The 16,230-nt window shown below is 41.7% G+C and overlaps 1 protein-coding gene across 4 annotated transcripts in view; it reads left to right on the top strand.

Annotated features, from left to right (window-relative positions):
- The window catches only part of PEX1 (peroxisomal biogenesis factor 1), a 54,267-nt gene that overhangs the window by 141 nt on the left and 37,896 nt on the right, over positions 1 to 16,230 (top strand). For 2 of the 4 annotated variants that reach the window (XM_053261762.1, XM_053261763.1), the window contains exons 1-8: positions 5 to 215; positions 3,090 to 3,233; positions 4,752 to 4,835; positions 5,285 to 5,399; positions 5,488 to 6,257; positions 8,381 to 8,500; positions 10,404 to 10,527; positions 11,111 to 11,220. In XM_053261762.1, coding sequence (XP_053117737.1) covers positions 102 to 215; positions 3,090 to 3,233; positions 4,752 to 4,835; positions 5,285 to 5,399; positions 5,488 to 6,257; positions 8,381 to 8,500; positions 10,404 to 10,527; positions 11,111 to 11,220 — 1,581 coding nt within the window. In that variant the 5' untranslated portion in view covers positions 5 to 101. Of the gene's footprint in view, positions 1 to 4; positions 216 to 3,089; positions 3,234 to 4,751; positions 4,836 to 5,284; positions 5,400 to 5,487; positions 6,258 to 8,380; positions 8,501 to 10,403; positions 10,528 to 11,110; positions 11,221 to 16,230 lie in introns of those variants that run through there. The other 2 variants (XM_053261764.1, XM_053261765.1) reach the window with 2 other exon arrangements.

A 16,230-nucleotide genomic window follows, 5' to 3' on the forward strand; every position in this document is an offset into this window, starting at 1 on the left:
TTATTGGTAGTAGTGGCGGTGGCGGGGGGTAGGGTTGGTGGAGTCCTGAGGTGCCTGGATTGAGTTCCGCAGACTGTGGATGGTTTCGGGCCGCGATCACCATGTGGGGGGCGGGGGGCCCTGGAGTAGCCGCGGTGAGCGTCTCTCTGAGCGGCGCGCGGGACTGCTTCCTGCACCTGCCGCCCGGGCTGGCTTCCAGCCTCCATCTGCAGCAGGTACAGGAACGGGAGGCGGGGGAGGCTTCATCCGGGGCCTAAGCTGAGAAATGGGTCTTGCGCAGAGGCTCTTGAGAACCTGGAGCCTCACTCCGAAGCCCTTGCTCTCTTTTCGCTCCGTCTTAATATGGCGTTGCTATAGTGACGAGGCAGGCCTAACTCTTCAGGGTCGATGCTCTCGCTTTTGCTCTCTTCCCAACGTAGTCTTCTGGCGACGTTCAAGTGCCCCCTTTCCCTTATGGCAGCTTCTCCTCACCAGTCCAGCATCCCGTTGGTGTGACAACATTGAGGGCGCCTTAGCATCTTTTCTTGGCACCTTGGTTCACACAGAACACACCATCTTAAGGCAGTAATGAAAGTACGGCTCCATTACCTGAAGAATGCCTTTCAGCACTTTTCTAAAAATGGGTATTGGAGAAGTGTGGCATACTTCTTTGAGGAGGACATCCCACAACATGGCATTTGTACCCACCAGCCAAGCTTCCAGTGATGGTGGGACAGAGAGATGAGCTTCAGAACTAGAGGGGAATAGTCAGACAAGTATTTATTTATTTTTATTTAACATATTTAAAGTACATAAGGGAGAGGGCAGTTCTTGAGATACTCTCACCCTAGGCCATTCAAGGTTATAAGGATTCAGTTCAGAATGGAGATTGTTTTCTTTTACTAGGAGTAAAGTGGAATATAAAGTTTAGAGGTTTCATTTCTTCTTCACCACTGCATCAGTATGAGTGAAATGCTTTGCCTATTGACATTCTCCCTTATTTCCTTTATTAGCTAGAGAAACAAGAGACCTGAGTAATACCTGGCATATTTTTCTGTCTCTTGTGCTTTCTACTGCTGTTCCTGATTAACTCATGTAGGGTAACAGTATCTACCACACGTCTGATGCACTTCTGTGAAAGATCTAGGTTATTTTAGCGATCTAGCTTGTTAGCATCTGCTGGCTTTCTCCATTAACTTTTCTAAAGAAAATATGCAGTCTTCCTAAGTTTCCTTGCCTGTTCTTGCTAATTTCCAGAAAAATCTATCCCAGTGGCTTTAAAAAGTTCTACCTTCAAGGATCCTTGCTTGTTGTGGCCTTTCCATTGTTTGAGACTCCTCTCCAACACTTGCCCATCACTGCAGGGGATTGATAGTGATGCACCAGCCATCTTCCAGGAAAAGATGTCCACCATTTCTGATCCTCTTGAGGAACTCAAAATAAGTTTCCGAGGAATTTGAGGATCCCTAGAATACAGTTCAGAAACAAGTGATTAAGAAAAAGCTTTACTGCAGAAGTGATATTCGCAGTAGGTAGCTGCACAGGCCTCAGGGCCCATGTGGTACTGCAGATGGGCAAAGTACATTGCAGATCAATGGAACCAGCGTGGTGTAGTGGTTAGAGTGCTGGACTAGGACCGGGGAGACCCGAGTTCAAATCCCCATTCAGCCATGAAAATAGCTGGGTGACTCTGGGCCAGTCACTTCTCTCTCAGCCTAACCTACTTCACAGGGTTGTTGTGAAAGAGAAACTCAGGTATGTAGTACACCGCTCTGGGCTCCTTGGAGGAAGAGCGGGATATAAATGTAAAAGTATTAATAATTGCAAGATTGAAGAACAATTTTGCTTAGGAAACTGTTAGATGTTGTGTTCTGTACAATATCTCAGCAGTGATCAAAGTTTCTAAACAGAAAAAAAGTATCATAGTGTTTATTGGGCGAAGAGCCCACTTTCAATTCTACCATTCCTTCCTACCAAGCAGTCTTTTAGCCACTTATGCTGTTGTTCCTCCCTGCTGCACTTGCATTCCTCTTCATGTATTCTGGAACAATTACAGTTAAATTGCTGCTTAATCACCCAGGCTCCACTTGCCAATATTCTTCCCTTACCAAACTGCTTGTGCTCATTAACTTCTGCCAGAAAGCCACTGTAACATCTCCACAAAGTGAGAGAGATACAGTGCTGAGTCCTCTTTGGTCCACAACTATTGATAGTGCTGGTATTACTGTTGGTCCTTTCCCATCTTAAACACGTGCAAAATGATACAGGAACATTTTAGAGTTGGGCTGAAAAGCATTTTGGAATGTGTTTTTATTCTACGTTGTGAACACATGTCATGGGCTGGTTCAAACAAACACCTTCCTCTACACATGAGGACGAGGTCATGGCGAGAACATGCCCACCTTGACATCACTACAGAACATACCAATGCGATCTCGGCACATCCTCAAATCATGTGTGAGAAGTGTTCATCCAAATCACCACTCTATATGTGCTGCAAAACCCTGTTTAAACTGGTGTGTAAAGGGGCGATTTGCACAGAACAAGAGTGTTGGTACAGTCTAGCTGTTAGCTGCAGTGACTTTAATGTGCATAGAACTTTGCCAGTCACAAGAATTCTTCTGCTTATTCCAATATGGGAATCTGATTCATGTGGACATTTCTTTGTTCACATGAATGTGCTCCCTCCACTGAAGTGAATCTGGGTATCTATCCACAAACAAACTGTGTATCTGTATTGCAGCACATGTAGGACCTTGAGATCAGACCAAATAAGTAAACATTAAAATATTAGAGCTGCATTTTGATTATCAAGAAGTTGGCAGCAGTTTCTGACATGAACATTCTTTCAGAATGCCAATGAGATTGGATCATCCTATACAAGACTATTTGGTTGTATTGTATATCCATGTAAAAATTATTGCCTAATACAAGATTGACACCTTTTGATAGAGCTCATTTCTCTATTGCTATCTAATGCTAACTGAATGCTGTTTCTGGTTATTTCATATTGGGTACTATAGAAATTATCTCTGTAGAAACCTTGTTAGTGATGTGTATTATATGCCTCTACACTGTTTAACCTATGTTTGTTTCTGTGATATTATCAGGGTCAAGCTCTGAAGGTTTCCTGGGGTTATCAACCTATATTCTTGGGCTGGATAGAAATCAGACATTATGGTCAGAAAGAAGGAAACATTGTTGAAATAAACAGACAGCTAGCGGAGAAACTTGGTATTGCAGATAAGCAACAGGTTTGGAATGCAGATTTTTATTCTCATAGAAGATCTGGTTTTTATCTATAATTATTGTTGTCTGTCTAGCTACTTGTCAGTTTTAGTAGTAAAGAATTTTCATGCAAGTAAGAGTAAACCAAATGATAACACTGAATCAAGATAAAAATGTTTTAAAAGACGCAAGCAACTTCTGAAATGTTATTTATCTTTATGTTTCATTTGTACTCTCAACACACACTGTCTCCAGTCTTGAGGCCTTTGTGTATAACAATTGACTAAGGAGAGATCCTACTGTGTGGAAGGATCTCAGCGAGAAGCAGATGGTCAATGCTGTCATCTTGGAAAATATTGGTCTTCCTTAATGGGGAATACGGAAGTCAGTCCGCTACCCCAAAGTTGAGAAGAACTGACAGCACAAGATGTTTGTGTGTCACTGAGATTTCTATAAGATCTAATCAAGAAAGGGATCATTATCAGGGGTTAAGAAATGTTGTCTCAATTCACCAGCCGGACAAAAATATTTTACTCGTCAGATGGTTCTGCAGATGCATCATTTTTCACTCGTCATGGACAAGTAGACTAGTGGATTTCCTGAGCCCTGATCATTATATTGACATCTGTTTCCTGTATAAATTTATACTCTTGCTGTATAAGCTCGTTAGCTGTGACGCAGTGAACTGATGAATGCGCACACAAGCAAAAGTATATACATTATCAGAGTGATTTTTGTAGCCATTTGGCCTTTGAGAGTGCCTTGAACCTAATTGCAAGCTTCTTTATAAATGTGGGGAAGTTTAAAAAAATGGCTTCTGGATTTGCCTGGAGCAGGCAACACTGCTGAAAAAATAAATGGCAAAAAAAATGTATTGTGCAGGTCTGGCATGTGTGTTGGTCTGGGTCAGATGTCCACTGGGAAGCAACCTCCTTATTCCCCACATCTTATGTGTGTGAACTATGTTGTGGCCTGGTTTAGCCTGGATTGTGAATGAGCAGTATGCCCATGCACTCTCCCTTCCCCATTCTTCTTCTTCCCCTTGTGCAGCTAACTGAGTACAAAGCTTCCAGGTTTGTTAAAGCACAGTATCCTATGATGCCTAAACAGGGAAACTGTAGTTTTAGTGATGCCTCCAAATCAGTATCAAAATGTGATTTGCAGTCTTGGCTTGTCAGCACAGGGATTGCTTAAACCAGAGGTAGGCAACCTTGGCTTTCCAGCTGTTGAACTACAGCTCCCATCATCCCCACCCACAATTTTGTGGCTGGGGATGATTGGAGGGCCAAGGTTACCTACCCCTGGGTTAAACTATAGGTTCCCAGTACCGTGGTTTAAAAAAACCAGGAAGCTTTGCATTCACGAGTGTGTATGAGGGGAAGAGAGCACATACAGTCACCCAGCTTGTTAATGATCTAAAACTATGGTTTCTTGAATTGTCTAAACTGGGCCATTGTTTCTATCTCATCTCCACTGTATTTTCATGTATGTAGGTAATCAGAATTGTGTGAGTAATTCTTTCAACAAGATCTGTTGTCTTCCAGATATTCCTTGAGCCCTGTTCCCAAGTCTTGTCCTGTCAGCAAGTAGAAGTGGAACCCATTTCAGCAGATGATTGGGAGATACTGGTAATAAAAATGCTTAAATTCTTTAGATCTCCTTAAGCTTTCAAAATATGGTGTTTCCATACTAATTTTTCCCATTCTTCCCAAACTAATATTTTTGATGTATAAGAGTTTTCTATTGCATCCTTGCCACCTTAAGTGGCATAGTGGGGAAGTGCGTGACTAACAAGCAGAAGGTTGCCAGCTTGAATCCCTGCTGGTACTATATCAGGCAGCAGCAATATAGGAAAATGCTGAAAGGCATCATCGCATACTGCACGGGAGGAGGCAATGGTAAACCTCTCCTGTATTCTTCCAAAGAAAACCGCAGGGCTCTGTGGGCGCCAGGAGTCGAAATCGACTTGACAGCACACTTTATTGCATCCTTATGATTCAAAACCAGTTTGTGCATCAACATGAGTTTTTATATGGTCGTAAGATATATTTTCTAATACACTGTAAAATTATCATAGGAGCTGCATGCTTCCTCTCTCGAAAGCCATCTTCTTGATCAAGTTCGAATAGTGTTTCCCAAAGCTATCTTCCCAGTGTGGGTTGAACAACACACTTGTATTTATATCCAGATTGGTAAGTGATAATGCAAGCTTTTCTACAATATCACCAAGGAGTTATTCTAAGGTGGCTAGTATATTAACATCTTCCTCTTAAATTCCAGTTAGTCTAAAACCAGCTGCTATCTATGGAAGACTTGAACCTCGAACAGAACTCTTCATACTCCCTAAAGTACGCCAGTGTGGAGAAAGTTCCACCATGCTGCCTTCTGCAAATAGTGACGTTTTACAGGATACTGTTTCTGAAACCGAGTTCGATCAAAGAGAAATAAGTAAGGAGCCACGTGCCAAAGAAATGGATTTAAATACAGGAGTCCAAGATCATAAGCCAGATACAAAAGTGTCATTTAGTTCAAATGTCCTGCCAAACATATGGAATTTAATTGGGAACATTTTCTCTCACACTTCTGACAAGAAACAGGAGGCTTCTTGCATCGCTGATGAACTGAGTGCTGTCAAAGACAACCTCTTGAACTTGATTCACATGGATTCTATATTCCGAGTATGCCAGACTCAGCCCCATAGTGTGCAAAGTACATCAGTCACATATACGTTTAATAAACACAACGCTATTCATGTTTTTCCATGGGATTCAGAATATGCTACTTCAGATGCCAATATTCAGGTATCTTATGGAAAGATTAGTAAACTACTTTCTCCAAGACAACAGCATCAAGAATCAAAGCAGAATCTAACATCAAAGAAAGAAAAGCAGGTGATCAATGTGCAAGATCCAAACCAATCCAGCTCTGGTAGAAGTCAAGAATCCAATGAGATTTCTGTGGTACAAATCATATGGAATGGTTTTGAGGACCTAAAGAATGCCATAATGTGTAATCATAACGTGGAGCAGCTGCATGTTGGAAGAGTTTGGGTTAGTTCTGTTTTAAGAAGTTGGAGGGAAATAATTTATCAGTGTTTTAAAGATTTTAAGTAGAATATTGGAACACATCTCACTAACACCTCCATTTTAAACATGCTGACCTGGAAATAAGGCCCATTGACTTGTTGTTTTTGTCCTGCCCTTCCTCCAAAGTGCTTGTCTTGGGGTACATGGAGTCCCTCTTCCTCTGTCCTCACAGCAGACCTGCGAGGTAGGTTAGACTGAGATACAGTAACTGGCCCAAGTTCATCCAGTGAGCTTTGCTGTTGAGAAAGGATTTGAACCTGCACCTCCCCAGTCTGTGTTGAACTCTCTAACCTCTACACCACTAACATTTTTATTTCCATGGAACTTCCTTAGACATACATCTTCTCAGAATATCTGTGAGGCTGCAGTCTTCAAACTACTTACTCAATAAATGTCTTAGAAGAGCTCCTTTTATATCAGCCAAGGCTACTCACCAAAGCAACTTTAGAATAAATAGTTGTGAATTGGTTCCCCCCCTCTGTAGATGAGTTATTAAATAGATCACAGCCTAAACATTAAATTTTGAAAAGTATATGAAAAGCAAAAAGAGTATAATATGCTATCTTTATCACACTAATTGTAAAAATTACATTTAGTAGGGATGTGCCTGAATCACAGTTCGAAGCGCAGTTTGAGCACTTTGAGGGAAATAAAAAAGGGAACTTTAGGAAAACAGAGATCAGGTGTTTACCTGCACTCCGTTGCCCCTTCCTGCTGGGGCAGTGCATGTCCAAAAAAGCCCAACACGCCATCAGCATGCATATTGCATGCATGGATGCCATTTGCATGGTCAGCATGGTGTTGCTGAGCATGCAAATGGCACTGGTACATGCATGTGCATGTTGATGGTATGTGGGGCTTTGGGGGGCATGCGCTGCCCCAGCAGGAAGCAGGAAGGGGTGACGGAGAGCAGGTAAGCACCTGTTCTGTTTTCTTAAAGTTCCCTCTTTAATTTCCCTCAAAGTGCTCGAACCATGGTTGGGCACATCCCAAACATTTAGCAATAGCAATAGCACTTACATTTATATACCGCTCTATAGCCGGAGCTCTCTAAGCGGTTTACAATGATTTAGCATATTGCCCCCAACATTCTGGGTACTCATTTTACCGACCTTGGAAGGATGGAAGGCTGAGTCAACCTTGAGCCCCTGGTCAGGATCGAACTTGTAACCTTCTGGTTACAGGGCGGCAGTTTTTTTTTTTACCACTGCGCCACCAGGGCCATGATCCTAAGTAAACCTATATGGAAGCAGTGGGTGACATCTAGACTAACCTTCCACAGATGTGCCTGGTTTTTCTGTTGCAGAAGGAGCAATTTTCAGTCATCTCCCCTTGGCTCTGTAACCACTTATGCCCCCTGAAATGATGTCCCTGGCAGCTGGGGGACCATCAGGGAGATAGTTTCGGGAGGCACAGCAGCTACAGAGGGAAGGGGGAGGGTTAAAATTGCCCCTCTCATCATGCAAGAAAAAACTTGGTGCATTTGCAGAAGGCTAGTCTGGATGTCCACCACTAAAACTAACTTTTAAAGTAAGGTTTAGGATATTAGCCTGAGCACTACAAATCTGCAATATGAAATCCAGGTTTCTCAATTTTTGATGTCTTAAAACAGTTATACATGGTTTTTAATGTCTTGAAAACTAATTCTGCTTTCTTTATCTAGGTCAGAAATTTCTTAGTAGAACTCCAGTGTATGAATAGGAAGGACAAGCCTGCCTCTCCACTCTTGTTATTTAGAGCCAACATTCTTATTGGCTCCCTGCAAAAGCTCACTCCTTAATTTCTTTCAAAACTTGGTGACCTGAGGTTGTCAAAATGAAATGATCCTTGCAGAGAGGGAGAGTTGATAGGTATACTGTTCTCTTAAAGGCAGCTGACAAATACAGTCCTATCCAAATACTGAGAATCCACTTTTTCAGTAGAGCCAAAAAGCTTGTAACAATCAAACATATATGAAATTTTCAGATATACTAGAAATAATTTTTAAAATGAATTTTCACATACTTGTGGGGGTACCTCAGTAGAATGTATAGGTTTTTGTCTTAAGCATTTGTGCTTTGTTATTTCTTATCATAATCATATTTCAGATACCAGATGGCTTGAGGAAGAGACTACAAATAGAACTACATGCAGCTGTCAGAATAGCTTCAGTGAATTCAGATCCTAAAATTCCAACATCTCTTAGATTGCATCCTAAGAAGACTTTAGTGAGTTTATGTTCTTAAACTTATAATTTGTTAGATGCCCTATGGTTTGTTTATAGTTTGGGAACTTCATATTGCATTAAGCTGCTGTTCTGGCATATTTTATTTAGCATTCACTCTTGAGTTAGTCTCTCATGTTTGTAAAGCAGGTATGGATGTATAATACATATATCTGCAATTATGTGTCATTTTATTCAAGGATAATATAATTCTGAGCCATTGTTTTATTTTTCCTCTTTAGTGTACCAAAAATTGAAGCAAGAATTGTAAAGCACTTTTCTGCAGATACTTGTCTGTAGAAGGCCACAAATGAAAATAAGAATGTAATGAATATTCAAGTCTGATTTTGTGAAGGAGAGTTTTTTCAATCAAATAGTACTGGTGGAAGTTAGAACTTATAAAGTTTGTTTTGTTTGCTATTTTGCCCTGTCGTAATATTCCAGGGCAGATAATATGCATTTGATTTAAACTGATAATGATGATTATACATCCATTCATCTTAAGAACCCTATCCCCAGATCTATATCATATTGCTGTTTGCATGGGTTAGAAAGGTAGAGGAGTTGTTAGCTTTTCCTTTGCCACACTATTCATTTTCTCTAATGTATACACTAATTCATAAATGCTTCTCTCACTTACTGCTATGATAAGTGCAGAAGCTTACAGCGGGGCTTGTCTGAAGAGGGAAAAACTGTAAGTGTGATTGCGGGTGCTTCCGTGATTGTGAGACAGTTTCGCAATCAAGAAAGCACCCACTGTCATGCTTACGACTCTTCTCTCTTCAGACAAGACCTGCTGTAGGTGTGAGCGGTGGCAATTGACAGGGCGGGGGTGGGGTGTCCTCTCTCTTTGCCCCGCTGTATTTGGCTACAGCTCACTGATTTTGTAATGTCTGCATGAGGCTAGAATAGCAGGGAAGTGCAGACAAGAAGAAAGGAATAGAGATTATTCATATCCCTTAAAGGTCTACTGTCTAACTTTGCATCTACACGAGAAAAATCCTACTCCTTGATTAGCAGACTATAGATAATGCCAGTGAATTTCTTACCATGGTTTTTCATTTTGGTCACAAGTATCAAAAATAATCGAACAACGTGATCATGCTCAGAAAATCTAAGTTCAGGTCCTTCCTAAAACTTTCTGCCAAGATATGCCTCTTCTTCCCCATGCTTTCTTATTGGAAAAATTAGCAGAAACATGTATTTGAAAGGAGAGTTTCCTGGTAAGCTGGGAAGTAAAAAGGAGATGATTGCTAAAGGAAGGGAGGTATTGATAAGATTGGGAAGTACCAGATAGGTCTAAATTGTTCATAGATGTAGCTATTACCTGGCCATGGATATTTTGGAAGTTGCTATAAAGGTAAAGTGTGCCGTCAAATAAATTTCAACTCCTGGCGCCCACAGAGCCCTGTGGTTTTCTTTTGGTAGAATACAGGAGAGGTTTACCATTGCCTTCTCCTGCGCAGTATGAGATGATGCCTTTCAGCATCTTCCTATATCGCTGCTGCCTGATATAGGTGTTTCCCATAGTTTGGTCAGCGGGGATTTGAACTGGCAACCTTCTGCTTGTTAGTCAAGCATTTCCCCACTGTGTCACTTAAGGTGACAGAAGTTGCTATACCACTGATGAATTGAAATAGTCATTGTGTTTGAGGGGCTTGAGCACTATTCAGTTATAAATCCTATTCCCCCTTCCCCGCAACTGCAGTGCAGGTTTTCCTTGGGAAAGAAAAAAGACTTTTTTGGTGCTTGTTGGGATCATTGATACATTATCAGTCAGTGAATGATCCCAGCCATTAGTAATGCTGTCCCTTGGGTAGCTGAATGAATAACTTCCTTGTGTGAAGGTATTTTTGTTAGGAGGACTAATTAAACTTACAACCCTTCCCATTCTTTCTTCTTCTTAGAATAATTATATCAGTGAAGATGACATTAAAAATGCTTTTAATTTGTGGCTGGAGGATTACAGTACCATCAACGTCCCTTTGATAATAGCAGACAAAGGCTATTTACAATTAGCACTTGGAAATGGTAAGCAAAAATATATCCTCAGTTGTGATTCTATTGTTGGAGCATTACAAAGATACCTTTCCATTACATTTGCTTTTTAGAAATGCTGTTCACTGATTAAATTATGTTTTGTTTACTTAATCATTGACTGTTCAGCCAGTTTGTATTTAGACATATTTGTTTACTGCCCGAAATGTATGTGTCTGCATATACATAATGTCTCAGCCTATTGCATGTGCATAAATTTATCTTGTCACTAAAAGCTTCCATATAGGTACCTTTGGGGAATAATTTACAACATAATGAACAAATGCTACCAATCGTTAGAAGGAAAGGGATCTTTAATAGTTTCTTATAGTAGCATATTGGTGCTAAAACAATCTCAATAAATAAAGAAACTCATACTCAACTTCATAGAGCCCTTTAAAATTTGTCCCTGCCAATTAAGGAATTAAAGCTGTAGTATTTAATTTGCCAGTTCAACGGAATTCCAGTGTGGAATGTAGTATTACAGTCCTAGTATGTGTTGCAAAACTGATTAAATCAGTGCCATGTCTCTCTTTTTGTATCATAGCAAATTAATTTGTCCATTGTGTTTTGAAAGGCATGGAGGACTTTGTCCTCAGTGTAGTGTCTTCGCCTGACACCGAAGAAGAGAAATCAAAACATACTTTCCTCTTGAGCCCCAGCATGCTGCAGAAAGCAAATATGCAAGTAAATATCACTTTTTTCCGGTATCCGTTAGTGTCAATTGTGTCGTATTTGGTTAAAAAGATAAACAGTACAAATTATTTCAGTTATTAGATATTGTTTCAGGGGGTTTTGTTTGTGCATTTATAGCATGAAACATGGAGAGGGGATTCTGATGATAGGCTGTGCTTAAATTCTGTAACAACTTATCTCTGCATTCCATGATGCTTTAGAGCAGGGGCAGGCAACCTTGAATCTCCAGCTGTTGTTGAACTACAACATCGATCATTCCCAGCCACAATTTATTGTGACTAAGGATGATGTGAGTTGTAGTTTAGCAACAACTGGACTACAAGTTGTACTTGTTCAGCAACAACTGGACTACAACCAAGTTTGTCTACCCCTGCTTTAGAGTATCAGAGCAAGGATTCTAGAGCAACCTTTTCCCCTTCCAAAACAATCTTATAGCTGTCTTCTTTTAAAAAGTGCGATTTCCCCGATTTCCTTAGTAACAGTCAGCATTGTGTTAAACCATTGCTAGTCTGAATCTCAGGCTTGTGCATTCTGCCTCCCCTTCGTGCAAGAGGGGAGGAAACATTGTTTCTGTTTTAATTGTTGTGAGCGAACCTGACAAATCATGGTTTGTTCTTACCACCCTTCCTGAACAAGCCAGGATGTCAAACCAGGTATCTGGGTCGTGATCCGTTGAATCCATTAGAATGGGTTCTGCGCCTTCGCGGAATCCTTTCAGTGTCGAGTTCTTTTTGGCACCTGCACCCCGCCCCACATGGCTATTTAAGACAGGAGGAAGTGCAGGCACCTCAGTTCCTTTGCGACCGCTGTGGAGATCAGCTCACTCGGTTTCTGCGGCTCCTCATTCTGGTTTCTTACTCTTCAGAAAGTTCTACTACTCGTTTTTGTATTCTCTGGCTTCTGACCTTGGACTGTCTTCTGGACAAAGCTTCTGCCTTACGATTCTGTTTGCCACTTGATCGGACTGCTATCTGGCTATATGACCCGGGACTGCTTAAAATTTCTGCTTACTCTGTAGCGATTTTGTTTGATAACTGATTGGACTGCTACTTGGCTTTGACCTCAGACTGCGTAACAACCATGTTATTTGTGAGTAACAGGCTGCCTTGTGGGCTATTGAAGGGGATATGGATACCCTGAAAGAGAAGAAAACTTTTAAACTCTGTGAAAAATGCAAGGCAAAATTGCCCTCACAAGATGCCCATAGTTTATGTTTGCTCTGTCTGGGTGAAGCTCATGTCACTTCATCCTGTAAAATTTGTCAATCGTTTTCAAAACAAACCCGGAGGAATCGAGAACTCCATTTGAGAGCCGTGATTTACAATGATGTTTTGACGGTGCCATCGTCCTCATCCTAGAGATCACCTCAGGTGCATGGATTGGGGACCCTGGGTTCTGCCCAATCTAAAACCCCGGTGCCCTCTGTGAAAACCTATAAGTCCTTGAAACGGCCGGGTGAAAAAATGGCGGCTGCTGGAGAGCCCGCTGAAAAACGCAGAAGCTGTTGACGTTGAGGTCAACTCCGTTGCCAAAGTCCACTCAAGATGTGGTCTTCGTATCGATATCGAAGCAGTTGACATCAACCATTCCAACAGTATTGATGGCAACTCAACAGACTGGGCTCTTGACACCGAAGGCACTGCCATGCTCAACACCGAAGGAAGCCTCGGCATCAAGTTCTCCACCACACGTCTCATCGATATCGGCGTCAATGGAAGCTCTGGCATTGAGCCAGCCTCCACACGTTGCTATGATCCCAAGGTCGAAGGATGCAGGACTGCCAGCTACGCCGATATCAACGCTCTTGGTGCTGACGTTGCAGGATTTGCAACCAGTGCTGACTCCAGTTCGGTCCCCTTCTACATCGGGGGAGGGGCCACAGCCTTCGACCTTGAACACCCCGACGAATATTACTACAGTCACACCTCGATTACGAGCACCCTTGACATTCTCAATAGAAGAGGCAGATCTTTCTTACACAGAAGCACTGCCTTTGGACCTGGGGGCGGCACAATCACTGCTTATGATGTTAGACTCTGCAGCTAACATGCCCTCGACATTGCAAGGGTTTCCACATTTGGAGGAGGATGTTCCACCTGCCGACCCTCAACACCGCTAATCAACTTACCGGTCACCGCTACTGACCGCTAATCAACTTACCACCACTGCGCCTTGGTACATGTGCGGATTTAGTCACACAGTATCTCCATCAAAAGAGACTGCATTACCGGGTGCAACTTCACCGGGTATGGCCTGTGCCGAGAATCGAGCTTGGCGACAGACCACATCGATGGGTGCTGTGCCTCAAGTCACTTCCACACTACCACTCCATTCTCTCTCTATGGGGGATGCCCCTCTAGCTCCAAAGAAGGTGCTCTCCAACGCCTTGACTCAAACTTTGCTTTCTACGTCTACAAGATCTACGCAAAAACAGGTAACTGCAGCAGCAGCCTAAACAGAGGACCCGCCTTTGACTGCTTCCCTATGTATAGAGTCTCCAGGTGGAGCCCCATTGCACCACTCTCCTTCTGAGATGTCGTTTGATGACAGCCACCATGGCTCATCTTTGAATCAGATGCTGAGTCTATAGAAGCTGACTCATCACCAGACGTGGCCACACCTGCCCACGTCTTGCCGACGGAGGAATTGAAGGTTTATCATTCTCATGTGAAACAGATGGCTTCTGCCTTGGGACTGGATTTATCTTCTCAAGTCAAAACCATCAATGACCCAGTCTACAATTTCATGGCCTAGTCTCAATCAGCTCAACCAGTGGCACTGCCCCTGCTACCCATCTCGAACGCTGCTCAGTGCGCTTGGCAAGTTCCACACACATCCACACTGACATCAAAAAGATTGGAGGGCCTTTACAGGGTACAGGAGCAAGATAACACTTACTTGTTCAAACACCCTAGTCCCAAACTCTCTGGTCATTGATTGTGCTACCACTTCAAGATCAGGGAGGCGTCACACCACCCCTACGGATAAAGAGGGCAGGGAATTGGATGTTATGGGGAGAAAACTATATTCTACCTCTTGTCTCTCTGTCAAAGTGGCTAATTACTCGGCCTGCATGGCTAAATACAGCTACTGCATCTGGGATAATTTAGAGAAGGACCTTGATACATTGTCTCCTGAGGAACTCAAGGTTCGGTTCCGAAAGACTTTGCAAGAAGCGGGGGACCCCACATGCCAAAAATTGAGCACCGCAAAACACTTAGTGGAGTCAAAATCTCAGTCTGTTATCATAGCCATTACCCTACGTCATCATGCTTGGCTATGATCCGCAGCCTTACAACAAGACATGAAGGACAAGATAGAAGGCTTACCATTCGATGGTAAGGGCCTTTTCTCGGAAGAAACGGACGTGACAATGGAAAAGATGAAGAAGTCAAAATTCACGGCCAAAACTTTTACTTCTTCATCAACTTCAACATCCTATCCTTCGAAGAAGTGGAACTACTACCGCCCCTGTACCTCCTACAGACCACAAGACCGATGGGACTACCGTAAAAGTTACCAGCCCTTCAATAAGGGAACTGCGCAAGAGAAGGGAAAATATGCCTCTACACAGAGTAATAAGCAGGTAGAGGGCAACAAGCAGGACTTTGAGGTACAGAGTAGCCCATCACACCCTCCATCTTTATTGCACCATCAACTTTGCTCTCCCTCCCAGGACATCAGGGAGATAAATATGCTGTCTGAATGGGGTACCTATAGAGATTTGTTATGTTTCAAGATAAGGGCTGTAAATTAAAAAATCTAACTGAAGTTCAAAATTTGGTTAGTAACTGGTTTCAGTACCATCAGTTAAATGAAATTTATAAGAAGGATCTTAAAGCTGTATTTGAGGATCAGATGTCGAGATTTGAAAAGGAGTTGTGTGAAAATGATGAAAAATTAGTCTCCAAGATGTATAAGTTGTTGCTTTTTGAGGAGACAAGAGACAAAGTGGTTAAAACAACTATGATAAAATGGGCTCAAGATGTGGGTCATAATATAGAGATGGCTGCGTGCAAAAAATTATGGAAAACTGATTTAAATTTCACTGCATGTTATACATTAAAAGAAAATTGTTATAAGATGATGTAGAGGTGGTATCTGACACTGAAAAAAATAGCATTAATGTATAAAAATGTTTCAAACAAATGTTGGAAATGTGGACAATGTGAAGGAACCTTCTTCCATATGTGGTGGTCATGCGGGAAGGCAAAGGCCTTTTGGGATATGGTATATAATGAGCTGAAGAAAATTTTTAAAATGACATTTCCTAAGAGGCCAGAATCCTTCTTGTTGGGAATAACTCAAGGAGAGTTCTTTAGAAGAAATTTAACTTTTTTAATGTATGCAACCACGGCGGCTAGAATAGTATATGCGCAGAAATGGAAAGATAATAAAATGCCTTCAAAAGAAGACTGCTTGATAAAAATTTTGGAATATGAGATGTCAAAACTTACAACACTTATAAAGGGTGAAAACTTGGAATGTTTTAAAGAAGATTTCTTACTTTACTTAAAAAACTATTTTTCTAACATGGACCTTTCAGGGTTTGAAGTTTAGTATCACGGCAGGTTGGGGTAGGGTAAAATCGAATTGTAAGGCGGAGTATGTATGTTTTGTAATATTATAGCAATGGCTTATATGTATAGTTAACAAGAACTGCGCAGACTGGTAAGCGGGAAGTCATTATTTACTTCATTAAGTGTAACTTGATTGCTAAGATATTGTAAAAATCAATAAAACTTTAAAATGGAAAAAAAGAGATTTACAGTAGGAACCTCGATATATCAATATCAGGTCCTTCCGTTTGGCCTCTGCACTGACCTGCGTGTATTTACAAAGTGCATGGCGGTGTTAGTGGCTCACTTAAGGACAAAGAGCCTAAAACTGTATCCCTATCTGGACTGACCAGACTGCTGTCATCAAAAGACAAAAAAGAGTTACTTTTGCAGATTCGGTACATGTTGAACCTTCTCCAGGACCTAGGGATACAGGTCAACT

The sequence above is a fragment of the Hemicordylus capensis genome, chromosome 6 (assembly GCF_027244095.1).
Source record: "Hemicordylus capensis ecotype Gifberg chromosome 6, rHemCap1.1.pri, whole genome shotgun sequence".
Taxonomy (NCBI): domain Eukaryota; kingdom Metazoa; phylum Chordata; class Lepidosauria; order Squamata; family Cordylidae; genus Hemicordylus; species Hemicordylus capensis.